Source organism: Scardinius erythrophthalmus (assembly GCF_964197995.2).
Source record: "Scardinius erythrophthalmus genome assembly, chromosome: 24".
NCBI lineage: Eukaryota > Metazoa > Chordata > Actinopteri > Cypriniformes > Leuciscidae > Scardinius > Scardinius erythrophthalmus.
Window position 1 is genome coordinate 25755364 of NC_138244.1, and position 15193 is coordinate 25770556.

At 38.0% G+C, this 15193-nt stretch overlaps 1 protein-coding gene across 1 annotated transcript in view; it reads right to left on the bottom strand.

The window, feature by feature from the left end:
• Positions 1 to 424: 424 nt before the first annotated feature.
• The window catches only part of lrrk2 (leucine-rich repeat kinase 2), a 51084-nt gene continuing 36315 nt past the window's right edge, over positions 425 to 15193 (bottom strand). Inside the window, exons 35-51 of the mRNA XM_081356703.1 lie at positions 14982 to 15136; positions 14629 to 14775; positions 12446 to 12637; positions 12186 to 12332; positions 11956 to 12068; positions 11630 to 11820; positions 11352 to 11512; positions 11068 to 11238; positions 8268 to 8368; positions 7977 to 8189; positions 7240 to 7430; positions 7078 to 7150; positions 6114 to 6304; positions 5723 to 5875; positions 5111 to 5328; positions 2948 to 3028; positions 425 to 2121 (exon numbers count right to left, since the gene is read on the bottom strand). Coding sequence (XP_081212829.1) covers positions 2000 to 2121; positions 2948 to 3028; positions 5111 to 5328; positions 5723 to 5875; positions 6114 to 6304; positions 7078 to 7150; positions 7240 to 7430; positions 7977 to 8189; positions 8268 to 8368; positions 11068 to 11238; positions 11352 to 11512; positions 11630 to 11820; positions 11956 to 12068; positions 12186 to 12332; positions 12446 to 12637; positions 14629 to 14775; positions 14982 to 15136 — 2620 coding nt within the window. The 3' untranslated portion in view covers positions 425 to 1999. The remainder of the gene's footprint in view (positions 2122 to 2947; positions 3029 to 5110; positions 5329 to 5722; positions 5876 to 6113; positions 6305 to 7077; positions 7151 to 7239; positions 7431 to 7976; positions 8190 to 8267; positions 8369 to 11067; positions 11239 to 11351; positions 11513 to 11629; positions 11821 to 11955; positions 12069 to 12185; positions 12333 to 12445; positions 12638 to 14628; positions 14776 to 14981; positions 15137 to 15193) is intronic.

A 15193-nucleotide genomic window follows, 5' to 3' on the forward strand; every position in this document is an offset into this window, starting at 1 on the left:
TAGCATATACGTAATTAGATTATGCACTGTTTGTCCATGCAAACAATTTAAAAAAAACTTGTAATATATTTTTTGTTTGTCTTGATGTAAGTAATCAACTCAGTAATTTTCATGGTGATATCTAAAGGTTAAAATGTTTACTCTTCACGTAAAGAACAGAATGAATAGGGTATATTTGGGTCCTTTGCCGAAACTTCCCCCCCCCCTGGATGGGATTCTTAGGGGCTTTTTTTTCCCCTTACACAGGACATATTGAGGATACAAAATCAGTTGAGTTTGCTTCTGTTGCAATTTGTTCAACCTTTTTTCATAAAAATGACTGGACTATAAATGTATACTGTACTAATGAAATATTTCTTACAATGATGGGAAATTAATGATGAAAAAGAACCAAGAGTCATCATACAAAATGACAAAACTTTATTAAAAACATATTTGGCATGCAAAATACAAACATCGATAACAACTGCATTCTCACATCAGAAAAAAACAACAAATAATAATAAAAAAAAACATGGTCTTCATCTATGGCTTATTCTCCAGTTACATTTAGTTATGCTTAACTTTATAAAGTTATTAAAATATATATATATATATATATATGTAGGCTAATCGGCTTATTGCTGTCATTAAAAATAACGTGACTAATCAAAAATAAAAAAGGTGTAGTGTAACTATAGCTTATAGTGGATTGATCAGGATTTAGCAATGAATTGTCTTCTAAAGTTACATCATAGGCCTTTTTTAATTTTGAAACGGTTCATACATGCACGATTAAACATGATCTGAAATTCAGAAATTTTAATTATTTGAATTTATACATTTTTAACATTAATATGGGATTTCCTTCAGAAAGTTTAAGATTTAAGTTCCTTCAATCTTAACCCACTGGTGCTGCTCATGTTTTTATGTACTATTTTGAATTTTTAGTGACTATTATGGTTCTAAATCATATTTTTGCAGTAGTTATAATCCATTTATTACCTGTTAACCATTTTTGAGCATCAACCTGAAAATGACATTTTCAACTTAAACTGTAGTAAATCTTCAATGCTTTGGAGCACAGACAAGTTTAGTCTTTTTTTAAGCAAACATTTTAAATAATTTTTTTTTTTGGGAATACATATATTCCAAAACATGTTTTACTTCAAAACCGGGAGAAATTCAAAGCCATAAATCTAAACAGTGTTCCAAACCTGTGGTTGATATCTCAGAAAATGAGCTTTCAGTAAGATTTTGTTGGGCGCAGTACCAAATGCTTCCACTAAATGAAATTAGTTTCCCATTCATTTCAAATGCACTCTTTTCAAATCATGTCGATGTTTTGTGTGCGTGCGTGTGTGTATGTGTGTGTTCACATAGCAAGTGCCAAAACCATTTCCAAGTGTTAATCCATTCTGAAGAAGTAAAAATTCTAAAAAAACAAAACGTAAAATTGTCAGAAACGACTGAAGAGCACCAGAGGGTTAAGTCTCTTTTATGACAGTGGCGCTAGTTCCCACTAGTATTTAGTCCATTGTTTTTTGCTAATAGCAATCACTGTAGTTGCTCTGGTCTTCTAGCGAAAACACGCAATGAGTTTGCGTAAGGGGTACTAGAGATTTCTTTGATAAAGTATGGCTGTATCCTCTGTTCGTCTGGCTCATGAATAAATAAATACTTTAACATGATAAAGCTGAAATAATAAAGCTAACTGAAGTGTTTGCCATTTTCCTTTAGGCTGCACATCAGTTTCCATACAATCCAAATAACTTCATGCACAGCTACATATGAGATGTAACAAAAATAAGTGTTTCCCTTGACTGCAAAAAATAACCTTTCATGCTAAATGCATTTTACACGTGGGTCCCTTTTCATAAAAGCAAAGGAGCAAACACACTTCATTTTACGCAGATGAAATCCAGTCATTTCAGTTGAATTTTTCGTAAGGACAAAACGTTTTTTCCCCACACAGATTTCGCATGGGAAGTTTTCCTGGAAATTCGCAGAGAGTGTGTGTTCAGTTGTGGAGTGTTTCTCTCATTTTGCTGGTGATTTTGTCCCGCAGCTCACAGTGTCTGATCAGATCTCTGACCTCAAGAGGAAGTGCACTACTCCACACCGTCAGCACTGAATCCTCAGCTGAGACCATCACAAACACACGGGACAGGTTACAAACATTCATCATGTGATCAGAGGAAATAATATGGAAGGAAAATCGTCACCTTGGATTTATAAGGTTCTATCTGACACTTAATTGAGTTATTCACATATTCTTATTCTGTGACAACTTATTTACATTATGTGATGTTTTTTATTTGTTTTGTGTACATTTTGGGACTTTCTATCTAGAAAACAAAAAGGTCAAAACATGGATTGCAAAAAACTTTGAAGCTCAGTATCACAAAACTGCTCAGAATACAGACACAACCTTATGGGCCCTGTTTAAGCGATCTAAGCTCATGGTCTAAAGTGCACTGAGGGCGTCCGAATCCGCATTTGCGGATATCACTATGCGGCACAGGCAGCGCATGGTGTTTTTAGACCAGCACACCCATGGGCGAACACATGGGCGCAAATGCATTTGCTATTTAAACAACGTGGCGCAGGGCGTGAAAATGATAACTGCGTCGGGCTGAAACTATAAAAAAAAGCTTGAGTTGCACCGGGCGCTGCATTGCACCGGATGCACGATAGGGCCTATAATTTCCAAGGTGGCGAAATGTCCTTGTTCTTTTAAGATAAAAAGATCTTGATATAAAGAATTCTAAGATTCTAAGGGTCAGCGCTAGCGTTTTTGCCACACAATTTGGCATTAAAATTATAAGTGGACTTCAGAAAAAAAAAAAAAAAAAAAAAAATAAACTAATTGTATTAATCATGGAATTAAAATAATGAAAATTAAATAATAATTAATAAAATAACTATTCAATAACTCCTTCAATTTCCATATTTAAAATGTTCTTACCTAATTGCATTTTGATTTGGTCTTGTGGCATGCGTTGCCGTCTACCCAATACTAGAACAACACTCTTTCGGTTTAGGATGTCTGCACAAGAACATAAACATGTATGACATTAATTCGGAGTTAAAACAATTGTAGCTCAATTTAAAACCCACTAAAGCCCTTTAAACTGTATATCAAACTGTATTCCTTGTGAAAAAGAAGTACACTTTCGCATATTTTAAAGCAGCACTCAGTAGCTTCGGGATTTCTTCGCTGTATTCTCGCTTTTTGCTCGCAGGTTTCTCTCAAGAGCTCCCCCCACAGCTTCGGAATAGATATTTGACAACACTGTTGTAAAAACTCTTTGGTGATTCTCAGACACCAGAGGCTAGTAGATCAACGACATCAAAGCAGATGGGACATTCTTTAAAACGTCTTCTTCCTTCGGGTTCGAACAGCGTGAGGGAGCGCAATAATGACAGTATTTGAGCAGATTTCTTTTGGCCGTAAAGCAATTGTTTACATCGCGAGAACTGATATCACGCGATACTTCCTGCCGCGGCTGCCGGCGGCCCGCCGTCTCAAAGTTGCAAGTGCGAATTTTCTGCTCACGGGCACCAGGGGGGTGCGAAACGACCACCATTCAACCCGAAATAAGTAATATAACCATTCCAATGACTCCGAAGCTGTTCAGTTAAGGTAAAAAAGTTACTTAGTTCACCTTTAAAAAGAGTACTTATTACAGACAGAAATCCTTTAAAAGAATGTATTTAAGTGTGAAATGAACTGACACTTAAAGGATTAGTTCACCCCAAAATGAAAATTTCCTAATAATTTACTCACCCCAATGCCATCCAAGATATCCATGTCTTTCTTTCCTCAGTGGGAGAGAAATTATGTTTTTTGAGGAAAACATTTCTGGATTTTTCTTCTAACAATGGACTTCATTGGTTACCATCGTTTTTAAGTCCAAATCAATGCAGTTTCAAAAGTCTTTTAAGTGTTTAAACGGGCTGTACGCGATCACAGCTGAAGAAGAGGTTGTTATCTAGCAAAACGATAGGGCATTTTAAAAAAAAAAAGATAATTTATAGACTTTTTACCTTCAATAGTTCGGATTGAGCTGATCAACAAACGGACAGGGAACTACGCCATCACGTTGAAAGGTCGCGCCGGTGCCGGTAGAAGTACCGCCCCACTGTTTACAATGCGACCGTACGTAGGAGGATAGTTTAAATAGTATTGTTTGCTATTATATATATATATATAATATATATATATATATGAATAGCAGTTCAAATAGTATTGCCGGCGCCGGCGTGACCTTTCAACGTGATGGCGTAGTTCCCTGTCCCTTTGTTGATCAGCTCAATCCGAACTATTGAAGGTAAAAAGTCTATAAATTATAATTTCTTTTTGAAAATGACCTATCGTTTCGCTAGATAACAACCTCTTCTTCAGCTGTGATCGCGTACAGCCCGTTTAAACACTTCAGAGACTTTTGAAACTGCATTGATTTGGACTTAAAAACGATGGTAACCAATGAAGTCCATTGTTAGACGAAAAATCCAGAAATGTTTTCCTCAAAAAACATAATTTCTCTCCCACTGAGGAAAGATCTTGGATGGCATTGGGGTAAGTTATTAGGAAATTTTCATTTTGGGGTGAACTAATCCTTTAATTGCTTGTCAATTGCAACTAAATTCAAATGTATTATAGTTTAAATTTATATTAAGTGCTTAAAGGGATAGTTCACTTTGAAATTAAATTTTGGTATGTTTTAGCTTACCTCAAGGGCATCCAAGCTAAAACATACCAACATTTTATTTCAAAGTGAACTATCCCTTTAAGATCTGAACTTTAGTGTCCTTTATTGACCAACATCAGCAGGACTTATGTGCATGTTTATGTAATTATTTCATAATTACTTCTATTGCCTTTGAAAGTGGACTCTCTTTTAAGTACACTTCAGTGGCCTTTTATTTCAGTAATATTATCCCTGCAAGTACAGCTTTTTTTATATATATATATATTTTTTTTTTAAAGTAATATTTGGAAAAAAAATTGAATACAAAATATTTGAAGCACATCACAAGTGCACTTCTTTTTTACAAGGGATGCCAAATTCTTTACCAACTAGTGACACTTTCTATGTAACTGGAGAGACAGGAACAGAAGGTGTACCTAGCATCACCGAGCCCATGCAGCGTATAGAGTCGCAGTGAGGGCTGAAGGTATGCAGTAGCTGACAGCTGGAGACTTCCACCAACAGCATGTGTCCTGTTTTAGTCCCAATCCACAGAGTACCACTGTGCTGGACCAACAGAGCTTTGACAATCGCCAAAGATGGCACCTTTTGTCTAGACTGGTCCTCATCCTGGGCTTTGGGCTTTTTGGTGGAACTTAATCAGTTGTGGACATAAATTGTAAGTTAGGAAGTCAAGTTAAACCTACTTTTAACATCTGTCTCAGGTTATCTGTTCACAAGGGGTCAACCGAGGCATGTTGCTGTTACAAAAGTACAAAAGGTTGGGAAAAGTGTAGCTTCAAAACCTACATTTACATTTTCATACATTGGCGTTTCATACAAAATGTGTATTGTCCTTTTAGTCACAAAACAACTTAACTTCAGATGTGCTTCACATGACCAGTGTCAGTGCATGCTGATATAAAGGCGAATTATATGTATTGTAGTGCTATTCACTTGTGATCAGATCAGCTTAAATGGATAAACATCAGATGTAAAAGGAGTCAAAAGTGTGCTAATGAGTTATATGTTCATGTGTGCCACTTCACCCAAGTAGTTGCATGCAGTCGATGAGGTTCACCATCCTCCCATTCTTCTTATCCCAGACCTCCACAGTGTGGCTTTCTCTTTTACTCACGTACACATGTTTGTCCACCGCTAACCGTGATATACAAGCATCACTGCTGACTCGACCCAGCTGCCTAAACAAACAGACCAACATCTTTAAGAACTGAACAACATCACCAGAAATAAAAATCCATGGAAGTAGTCGCTAAACTGACATGTAAAGCGACTGTTTTTTTAATGTCACATTTACGCAAATCCAATTTATCCATCCTAATTCTTACTAGACTAGACCTAAAAACTGAACCTAATGCTCATTGAGTTACACTGACAGGTGTAGTTGTGCTTGTTTTCAGAAGGGTTAGGGGTACTTACGGGAGGAGCTGTTTGGGTTTGGTGTCTATGCTGCTATAGACGTTGTAATCCACCGAGAGGCAGATCACCCTGGTGCCACAGGCCGCCCACAGCGTTTTGCGCTCCTGAGGGTGATTGGAGGGGCCGATACACATCAGAGGAGTGTTTACATCACCAACCTGGAGGGTCTTCACTGGACCTCCATTCTTTACCTAAAGTCATAAAACGTCACATATATATCAGGCGTCTGACAAAGCGCTGTTTAGGGGTTTCTTACACTCATCAATGCTGGATTTATTGGATCAAAAAAACAACAAAAACAGTAATATTATAAAATATTATTACAATTAATAAAAATATGAATTTTCAGCATCTCAAAATTTAATATCATCCATATATATTTTGTTAAAAACAACGTGGGAGATTTTTTTTTTTGTATTTTTTTTTTTTTACATTAAACAGTTTGAATCTACCAGATTAACTTTTGGGTAGAAATTATTGTTCTTCCGAAAAATAAAAACAATCATCCTTTCAATTAATTTCATAACATACATTTTTACATACACTACTGTTTTAAAGAAGTCTCTTTTGGTAACCAAGGCTGCATTTATTTTGATAAAAAAAATGCAGGAAAAACAGTAACATTTTGAAAAAGTATTACAACTAAAATAACTATTTATTTTTAATATATTTTAAAATATAATTTATTCCTGTGATGGCAAACTGAATGTTCAGCAGACATTACTCTAGTCTTCGGTGTCACATGATCCTTCAAAAATCTGCAGAAATGTGCTGCTCAAGAAACGTATCTTATTATTATAAATGTTGAAAACAGTTCAACAGCTTAACATTTTTTAATTACATAATTTATCATTGATTAAAGAAGGCATTCTCAGATGGTTCTCCAGTAAACCTGTACAACTGTATTATTCTATACAAATTGAAATGCTTAATTTTCATTATTTATAATTTGAATAATTAATACCTTCAAGACTGAATCTTCATAAATGACTAGTGTCCCATTTGCTGTCCCGACCAAAAGGTAATTCTTTAAGCATCTGAAAAAATGAAACATTATTCTCTCATCTTAAGGTACATCATCCCAGAAGTTATGCCACTTTTCACTCAGAAACATAGATGTAATCACCTGTGCTGGTCAGTGTGAAAGTACAGTGACGTCACAGAGTCATTCACACTCTTCAGACAGTGCAGAACCTCTGCGTTCATAGTGTCCATGATGAAGAGCGAACCCGACTGTGTACCAGCGACTAACCAGTCATTGCATGACCCTGGAGCTCTGATGATCACCATGCAGAGGACAGGACTGCTGTCAATCTCCTAAAAGAGGGTGGGAACACTGTTAACTTGACTGTTAAATGGATTGACCACCCAAAAATAAAAAATATATTATTATGTTCTCCCCCTTATGTCATTCAAAACCAGTTTGACTTTCTTTAAAATGTTTTAAAGTATTTTTTTATTTTATAAATTATTTTAACAGTTACAGTTCCCATTGGTTTCCATTGTATGGACAAAACATACCATACAAAAGATACTGTACAAAACCAAAACTGTTTGGTTACCAACATTCTTCAAAATATCTTCTCTTGTGTTCTGCACAAGAAAGTCATACTGGTTTGGAACGACATGAGGGTGAGTAAATGATGATGGAATTTATTTTTGGGTGGACTATTGATAAGGATTGTTGGTGACATCTAACTTAAAACGATGATAATTATTACATGTACTGTAGAACACAAAACTGAGGATGATAGAATCATGTTTGTTTAGATAAAATAGTATTTAGCAAGAAAACTCAGTGTGTATTTACAGTATAATTCATGCCATTTGTTGGGTTAACAGTGTTATAAAGCTCTTTAGTACCTGGTTTAAGCTCCCCCCTGTCTCCAGATCCAGTGATGTCACACAGCCCATTTTCTGGCTACTACTGCCGCCCCCGATCCACACACGTGCATTTTTCCCTCCGTTTGCCCCTCCTCCTGCACTGGAGACAGTGAAACACTCGCCTGGCAAACTCATCAGAGTCAGCTCTCGCATCAGACAAAGCATCTCTGCAGAACTCAGACGATCTAACACCTAAAACATCCACAGTCGCTGAATGACTCACATGTTTGCACTGAATTCACATTATAATGAGCAGAGAAGTTGTCTGACCTGAGTAGATGTAGGTCTGTCCTGAGGGTTTTCTCTCAAACATTCCCTCATCAAAGTCTCAAACCCTGGCCACGGAGAACAGCCGTAATCTTGAACTGGATCTATATCAGTGATTATAGAGAGTTATTAATATTATTATATATTAACAATCAAATTAAAATGTTAGATTAATAATATTACATTAAATTAGCATTCCCCGCACCCCTCAATCCCAGGAAGTGCTTTGCTCTCCCTCATTCTGTGAATTGATCATTGATTCCTCAGGACTCTTAGGACTTTTAAGTGAAATGACAAAAACCCTGTTTACACCTGGTATTAAGATGCATTTTGGTCGATCTGATCACAAGTAGACGAGGGAGAAACGTTCCCGCTTTAATCCGTCTCTTTTTTAACATTTAATTTAATTTTCAACAATAATATTGATCTGCCTGCATTGACACTATTATACAAGAACTGAACTGAGCTGGACGATGACATCACGGTTTTCTCCAGAGCGGCTATATATATATATATATATATATATATATATATATATATATATATATATATATATATATATATATATATATATATATATATATATATGAACTAAATTAATAACTTTCTTACAACAAAAAATGAAACATCACATAACTTACTTAAGCTGGACTGTGACACTATATTCTTCTGGAAACAAACTTTGTTGCATTATTTTCCTGCTTTCTCTGTAAAGCTGCTTTGATTCAATCTGTATTGTAAAAAGCGCTATATAAATAAAAGTGACGACATGACTTTCAACCACTTCTGTCCTGATTTCTTCAAGAGGATGGTCTATGGGCGGGTAAATGTATGTTTTTTTCAGATCTTTTGATCTAATGGACAAAATAAGCTTATACAAATTACAAAAAAAGATAAGGAGAGCATCAGCTTTAGTTTCTGCTCTGACAGCAGCAAGACAAGCCGAACGCTGTGAGTGTGTGTTAGAAATCAGGAATGGTGAGAGAACATTGTGCTTGGTACATTTTTCATCTTCAAACCAAACTTGGGTCTCCAGCCGATAAAGTTTAAATCCTGTCTGGCTAGAGCCCTTCCCATAATGTTAATGCGTTAGGTCAGAAGGCGGAGAGAAGACGGTCTTATGTGGCTGTTTGAACACATTCGACCACATGAGCTTTTAACAACCTCTGGAAGTGGTCGAAAGTAGACAAGCTCAAAACGGTTTGGACCCCGTTTACACCTGTATTTAGCGTCGTCCATTGTAATCCGATCAACCAAAACGCATCTTAATACCAGGTGTAAACAGGGCCAAAGAAATGACATATTTTCACAGACAAAATGGACAGAAAATGGAGTAAATCCTCTCCATTTCTGTTCACAGAACTCTATACACATAATACATGCTGTTTGTGACACAACAAGGTATGCACACTTGCCTATTAAGGTATACATGTTTTTTTTATATATATATACAAAACTTTGACAAATTTTACATTACACAATCATGTTTAGACTCGTTGTGTTCAGCACAATGCCTAGGTTAATCGGGAATTGGCTTGAAAGTGAATTGTGTATAGGAAAAACCTTAAAGACACTGTTCTTATGGTGAACTTTAAACTAAACAAATAACCCTCACGCCAGAGGGAGTTTTTCAGTACTCCATGTTCAAGGCAGTTTAAATGGAATCCAGCTCCTTTCTTCCCACGCAACGCAGCCCAGCACAATCAATGGAAGACTTGTTTCATCACGTGTCCAAGCGGAAAGTAAATATCGTAACGTTAATATATATTTGATGATTTGGCTGCCACTTCGCTTGAACTGAAGTGCTACAGAGATCTGTCACGCCACATTAAAGAGCATCAAAACCATGTTTGTTGTTTAAATATAGTTATAAAATAGTCAGAATTTAAAAGCTGAGACTTTGTTTCATATCAAAAGTAACAGCACAAAGCTTATAGCAATTTATTGGATGTGAGGTGCGCTACAAATGTTTAGTGAAGTTTTGTTCACACATCAAATGAAAACAGTATAGACTAAAAGATTCTTGGGATTCGAGAATCAATATCTATTCATCAAAATGAGAATTGATTAAAACCGAGAGATAAAGGCTGCGTCTCATTTCTCTATCTTACCCCTTACTCTTACCCCTTCCCCTCGGTTTTGCGCGTTCATGTGAGGGGAAGTGGCGTCCCAATTCTCATTTTGATTAAGGGCTAGGGCCAAGGCGTAGGGCTACATAGCCCTTGAAACGAAGTCTGCGGAGGACCACACTTGAAAGAGAGGGGTAGGAATTTCTCAGAAGTGAGTCGCACAAATGTAACTATTTTCAGCAGTTTAATGACACTCGTGTTTTATGATACTTTTAATAAAATGTTCAAGCGGTTTTAATTGTAATGTTTTTGTTTTGAATCGCTAGTTAACCGCTAGCTAGCAGCTATGCGCTATTTGCCGTTTACTAATGTTTTGCTTAGCTATGGTGTCGCCGGCGCCGCCGTTAAATACAATGAAACAATGTCTTTGACTGATGGCACACAAGCGTGCAAAGATAAAGAGAGACCAGGCAATCGATATCACAACCCAAGACGACGGCATCTTCGTTTGTTTATGTCAACGCGTATCGCCTCTGTTGACGTAGCAGCAGCCAGCTAGCGGAAAGGGAAGATGACGCAAACGGTAATCGAGTGGGGTCTCATTTCTTAGAGAAACGTTCTTCCCCCTACCCCCCTTCACTCGGTATCGAGGGGCAAGGGAAAGACGCAGACAAAGGGGTAGGGGAAGGGGTAAGACAGAGAAATGAGATTGGCCCTAATATCCAGCATGTTACCTGGTAGTTTTCCTTGCACAGCAACCTCATCAAACTCACTGGGAAACTTCATCCCATCAGATATCCGCTCGCCGTAGGTCAAAAGGTCATACAGGAGCAGACCGAACGAAAATACATCTGCCTGGACATTATAGATGACGTTACCTCGGGCGACCTCGGGAGCTCTAAAACCTGGAAGTGTTTAAGATCCACATTAGAATATATAAAAGTAAAAATCCTGTTTTTTTTTGTTTGAATTGCTGTTTCATATTAGTATTATAGTATTATGGGAAAGTAAGAGGGACCTGGTGTCCCTTCTGAGCTGCGGACGCCCATACTGCAGCAGTACTGTGCTATCCCGTAGTCTGTGATTTTAGCGATGAACTCAGCATCCGTCTTCAGGTTGAACAACAGAACGTTGTGTGGCTTCAGATCTCGGTAGATAATCATTGAAGAGTGCAAATATCTGTTTGGATACAAAACATATCACAGATGCTGCCCTAAAGCTTACACTTGTTTTGCACCCTGAACATTTCTTTAAAGGTGACTAAGTTTTTGCGTGTGGTGTAGATGGGGTACCCACCTGAGACCATCTGCCACATGCAGTGCTATCCTGTGCTGTAGTTTGCGGCTGAGACTGCCATTTTCACGCTCAAACAGCGAGTCCAGAGAGCCACATGGGGCGAGTTCCATCACGAGAATGTGCGGGTTACAACCGGCGGCCAAAAGCCCCACCAGACTGGGGTGACACAGTCGGCCAAGTACTGCCAGTTCCTGGGGACAAACCATTTTCAAGAAAATACACCAACAATGTACTGGTATTAATACACAACTTGTACAGCTTGCTTATGTCCCAACCAGGTGCAAACTAATACTTGGCTTGGTTTCTTTTTCTATCACATATCTTACCTGTCGTACCAGCCGATGAACATAAAGTGCAGAAGCATGTTTATTAAAAATCTTCACAGCAACTTCTTCGTTCTTGTACACAGCTTTATATACAGACCCGAAACCGCCATCCCCTTCAGAAAAGAAAACAAACACTGTTAGTTTCTAATTGCATTACTTTCTTTCTTGACAATCACAATGAATCCTACAGACATTACTTTTCGTGTCTCTGGGTTTATTCATGTACTCACCCAAAAGATACTCTTTAGAGAGCTCCATCTCCAGCTGCTCTGGATCCAGTATGGTGCTGGGAAGCTGGTCGCTCAGTACCAGGTCTGGTGAGATTTGAGAGATGGGCAGAGTACAGCTGGGGTCTTCTGGGTTCACCAGCAAACCATCTTACAGACAAGCAACCAGTCAGGACAGCACAGGTGGCATTTGCACCATTTTTATACAGCAGGTTATCAATAAAATAGCTGTGTTTCAGAATTTGAACAGAATGGACAGAGACCTGCGCTGATGTTAGAGAGTAGATCTTCCAGCAGCATCTTCTGGCAGTTTTGTCCATCGCTAAAGCTGTACAGAGCCCATTTCTTAAGCAGTGTCTCCCCAGTGCCATGGACGTCAGTGGCGAGAAGGCCTGGAAACCATTCCTCCAGCAGAGAGTCAATGTGATCCACCACCTGCCCAAACAACACACGACCTGCATAGGACAGAGACTTCAACATTGTTGCCATCATCATCGTCATCAACACCATCATCATCACCATCACATCATTACAACCATCACTACTATAAAATCACCACATGTCATAATCACCACAATCATCCTATCAAATGCATCATTATCACCATAAACTGAGATTCTAATTATTAAACCAAAACCCCATGCACGTAATAACCTTGAATACGTTCTAACACTTGATGGCTGCTCTGTCAAGTCTTTGTTGTCGGTTAGGAACCTGGGTGTGCTCTTTGATACCAATCTTTCATTTGAAAGCCATGTTTATAGCATCTGTAAAACCGCATTCTTCCATCTTAAAAATATACTGTATCTGAACTATGACATATGCTCTCAGTGACAAATGCGGAACAGTTAGTCCATGCGTTCATGACATCAAGGTTAGATTATTGTAATGCTATTATGGGTGGTTGCACTGCATGCTTAATAAACAAACTACAGCTGGTCCAAAACACAGCAGCTCGAGTTCTTACCAGAACCAGGAAGTATGACCATATTAGCCCTGTTCTGTCAACACTGCACTGGCTGCCTATTAAACATCATATACATTTTAAAATCTTGCTAACTACTTGCAAAGCACTAAATGGTCTAAACAAGCTCTTAACGCATTATAATCCTTTACGTCTATTGCAAACTCAAAATTCTGGCCAGTTGATTATACCTAGAATATCAAAATCAACTGCTGGCGGTAGATCCTTTTCCTATTTAGCACCAAAACTCTGGAACAATATTCATAATATTGTCTGGGAAGCAGACACACTCTGTCAGTTTAAATCTAGAATAAAAACACATCTCTTTAACCGGCATATACATATAACATTATACATTTTTATTATTCAAATCATGTAAAATGATTATTAGGCTGCATAAATTGGGTCAGCCGGAACTGGGAACACTTCCTATAACACCTGATGTACTTGTTACATTATCCTGAGGTGTACCATAGTCAGCCGAATCCGGGCCGTGTCCAGATCAGATGGAGGACCTGCGCCTGGACACGGCGACAACACAGCCCTGAAGTGTTAGCAGAGACCGTGTCAACTATCCCATAATTGCTTCTTTTGGATATAAATACTTGACCATATTTATAAAAGTGATTTGCTGTATGCACAATTTGCAAAGCAAGGATTTTGGACATTAGGGTTAGGGTTAGACCATCACTACCTCTTAGATTCACTTAAAAAAGGTTAGAAAAGAATACCCCTAATGGGAAAGTAATTTCTGTCACTGCGCTGTAGGAATAAATCATAGAATATATATTCTAAATACACCATTATCAGCATCACCTCCATCAGTACCCCACCATCAGTTAGTATATAACTACCATCAATTCACCATCACATCGTTATCATCATTGCCATCACATCACCATTATGCCATCATCACCACCCCCTGACATCATCATCACTATAATCATTCCCATCACACCATCATATTATCACTGTCATCAAAATCATAAACATCATCATCATCACAAACATGACTGCCTCATATCACCATCACTATCATCATCACCACATTCATCACATCATATCAACACCATCATCATCACCATGACATCATCATTACCATCATCATGTCCAATATTCAATTACCACCATAACCACATCATTACCATCACTTTACCATCAGAACATCAACATCATTCACTATCACACCTTTACCACACTATCATCACCCCCACATCACCATCATCACTGCCATCAACATCATAACTATCATCACATTATTATCATGACTGTCATTATTCATCATCATCACTCCCACAACTACATCATCACCAACATTTTTACTATTACAGTTCATTATTTTCAACATGACATCATCACCTCTATCATAGTCCCCACCATCATCACCATTACGTTACTTTTGTTAAATCACATTAGCCATTACCATTACTGTAGTGTTTAAAATGGCCCAAACACTGTGATACAACCATGTCCATCCCTTACCTTTGCGAGAGCAGGGCACAGTGATCTTGATGAAGCTAGCAGAGTTCTCTTCTAGAGACAAGGCCTCCACTAGACAGTAAGCTTCAGTAGACCAGCTCAGATAGATGCCCTTCCTCCAGTAGATCCGGTTTGGTCTTAATGCTTTCTCTGCAGAATACACACAGTTTACCGCCTTACATCCTGTTCATTTTGGCAGACTTCTGAATCCCAATCACCTTACAATGCATTCATTTTATTATACATTATATTATTATGTGTGTACCTTGGGAATCAAACCTATGACCTTGCCAAGGCTAGCACAATGTTTGATTGTGAATACTTTATACTGACTTCTAAAGTTTGTGTTGCTTTACCTCTGCCATAGAGCAGGAAAGCAGACACTTCCAAAAGACGGCTGATCTGTCTGGACCAGTATCCCATGGGGAAGTACGGCATCTCATAGAGCCGAATAATCACCTCTGAATTCTCACAGTGAGGGAGCTCAATCACCGGCCTGTGATCTGACAGTCTAGGCATATACCAATCACAAAAAATGACCACTATACAACAATTTTTATAAATGTAA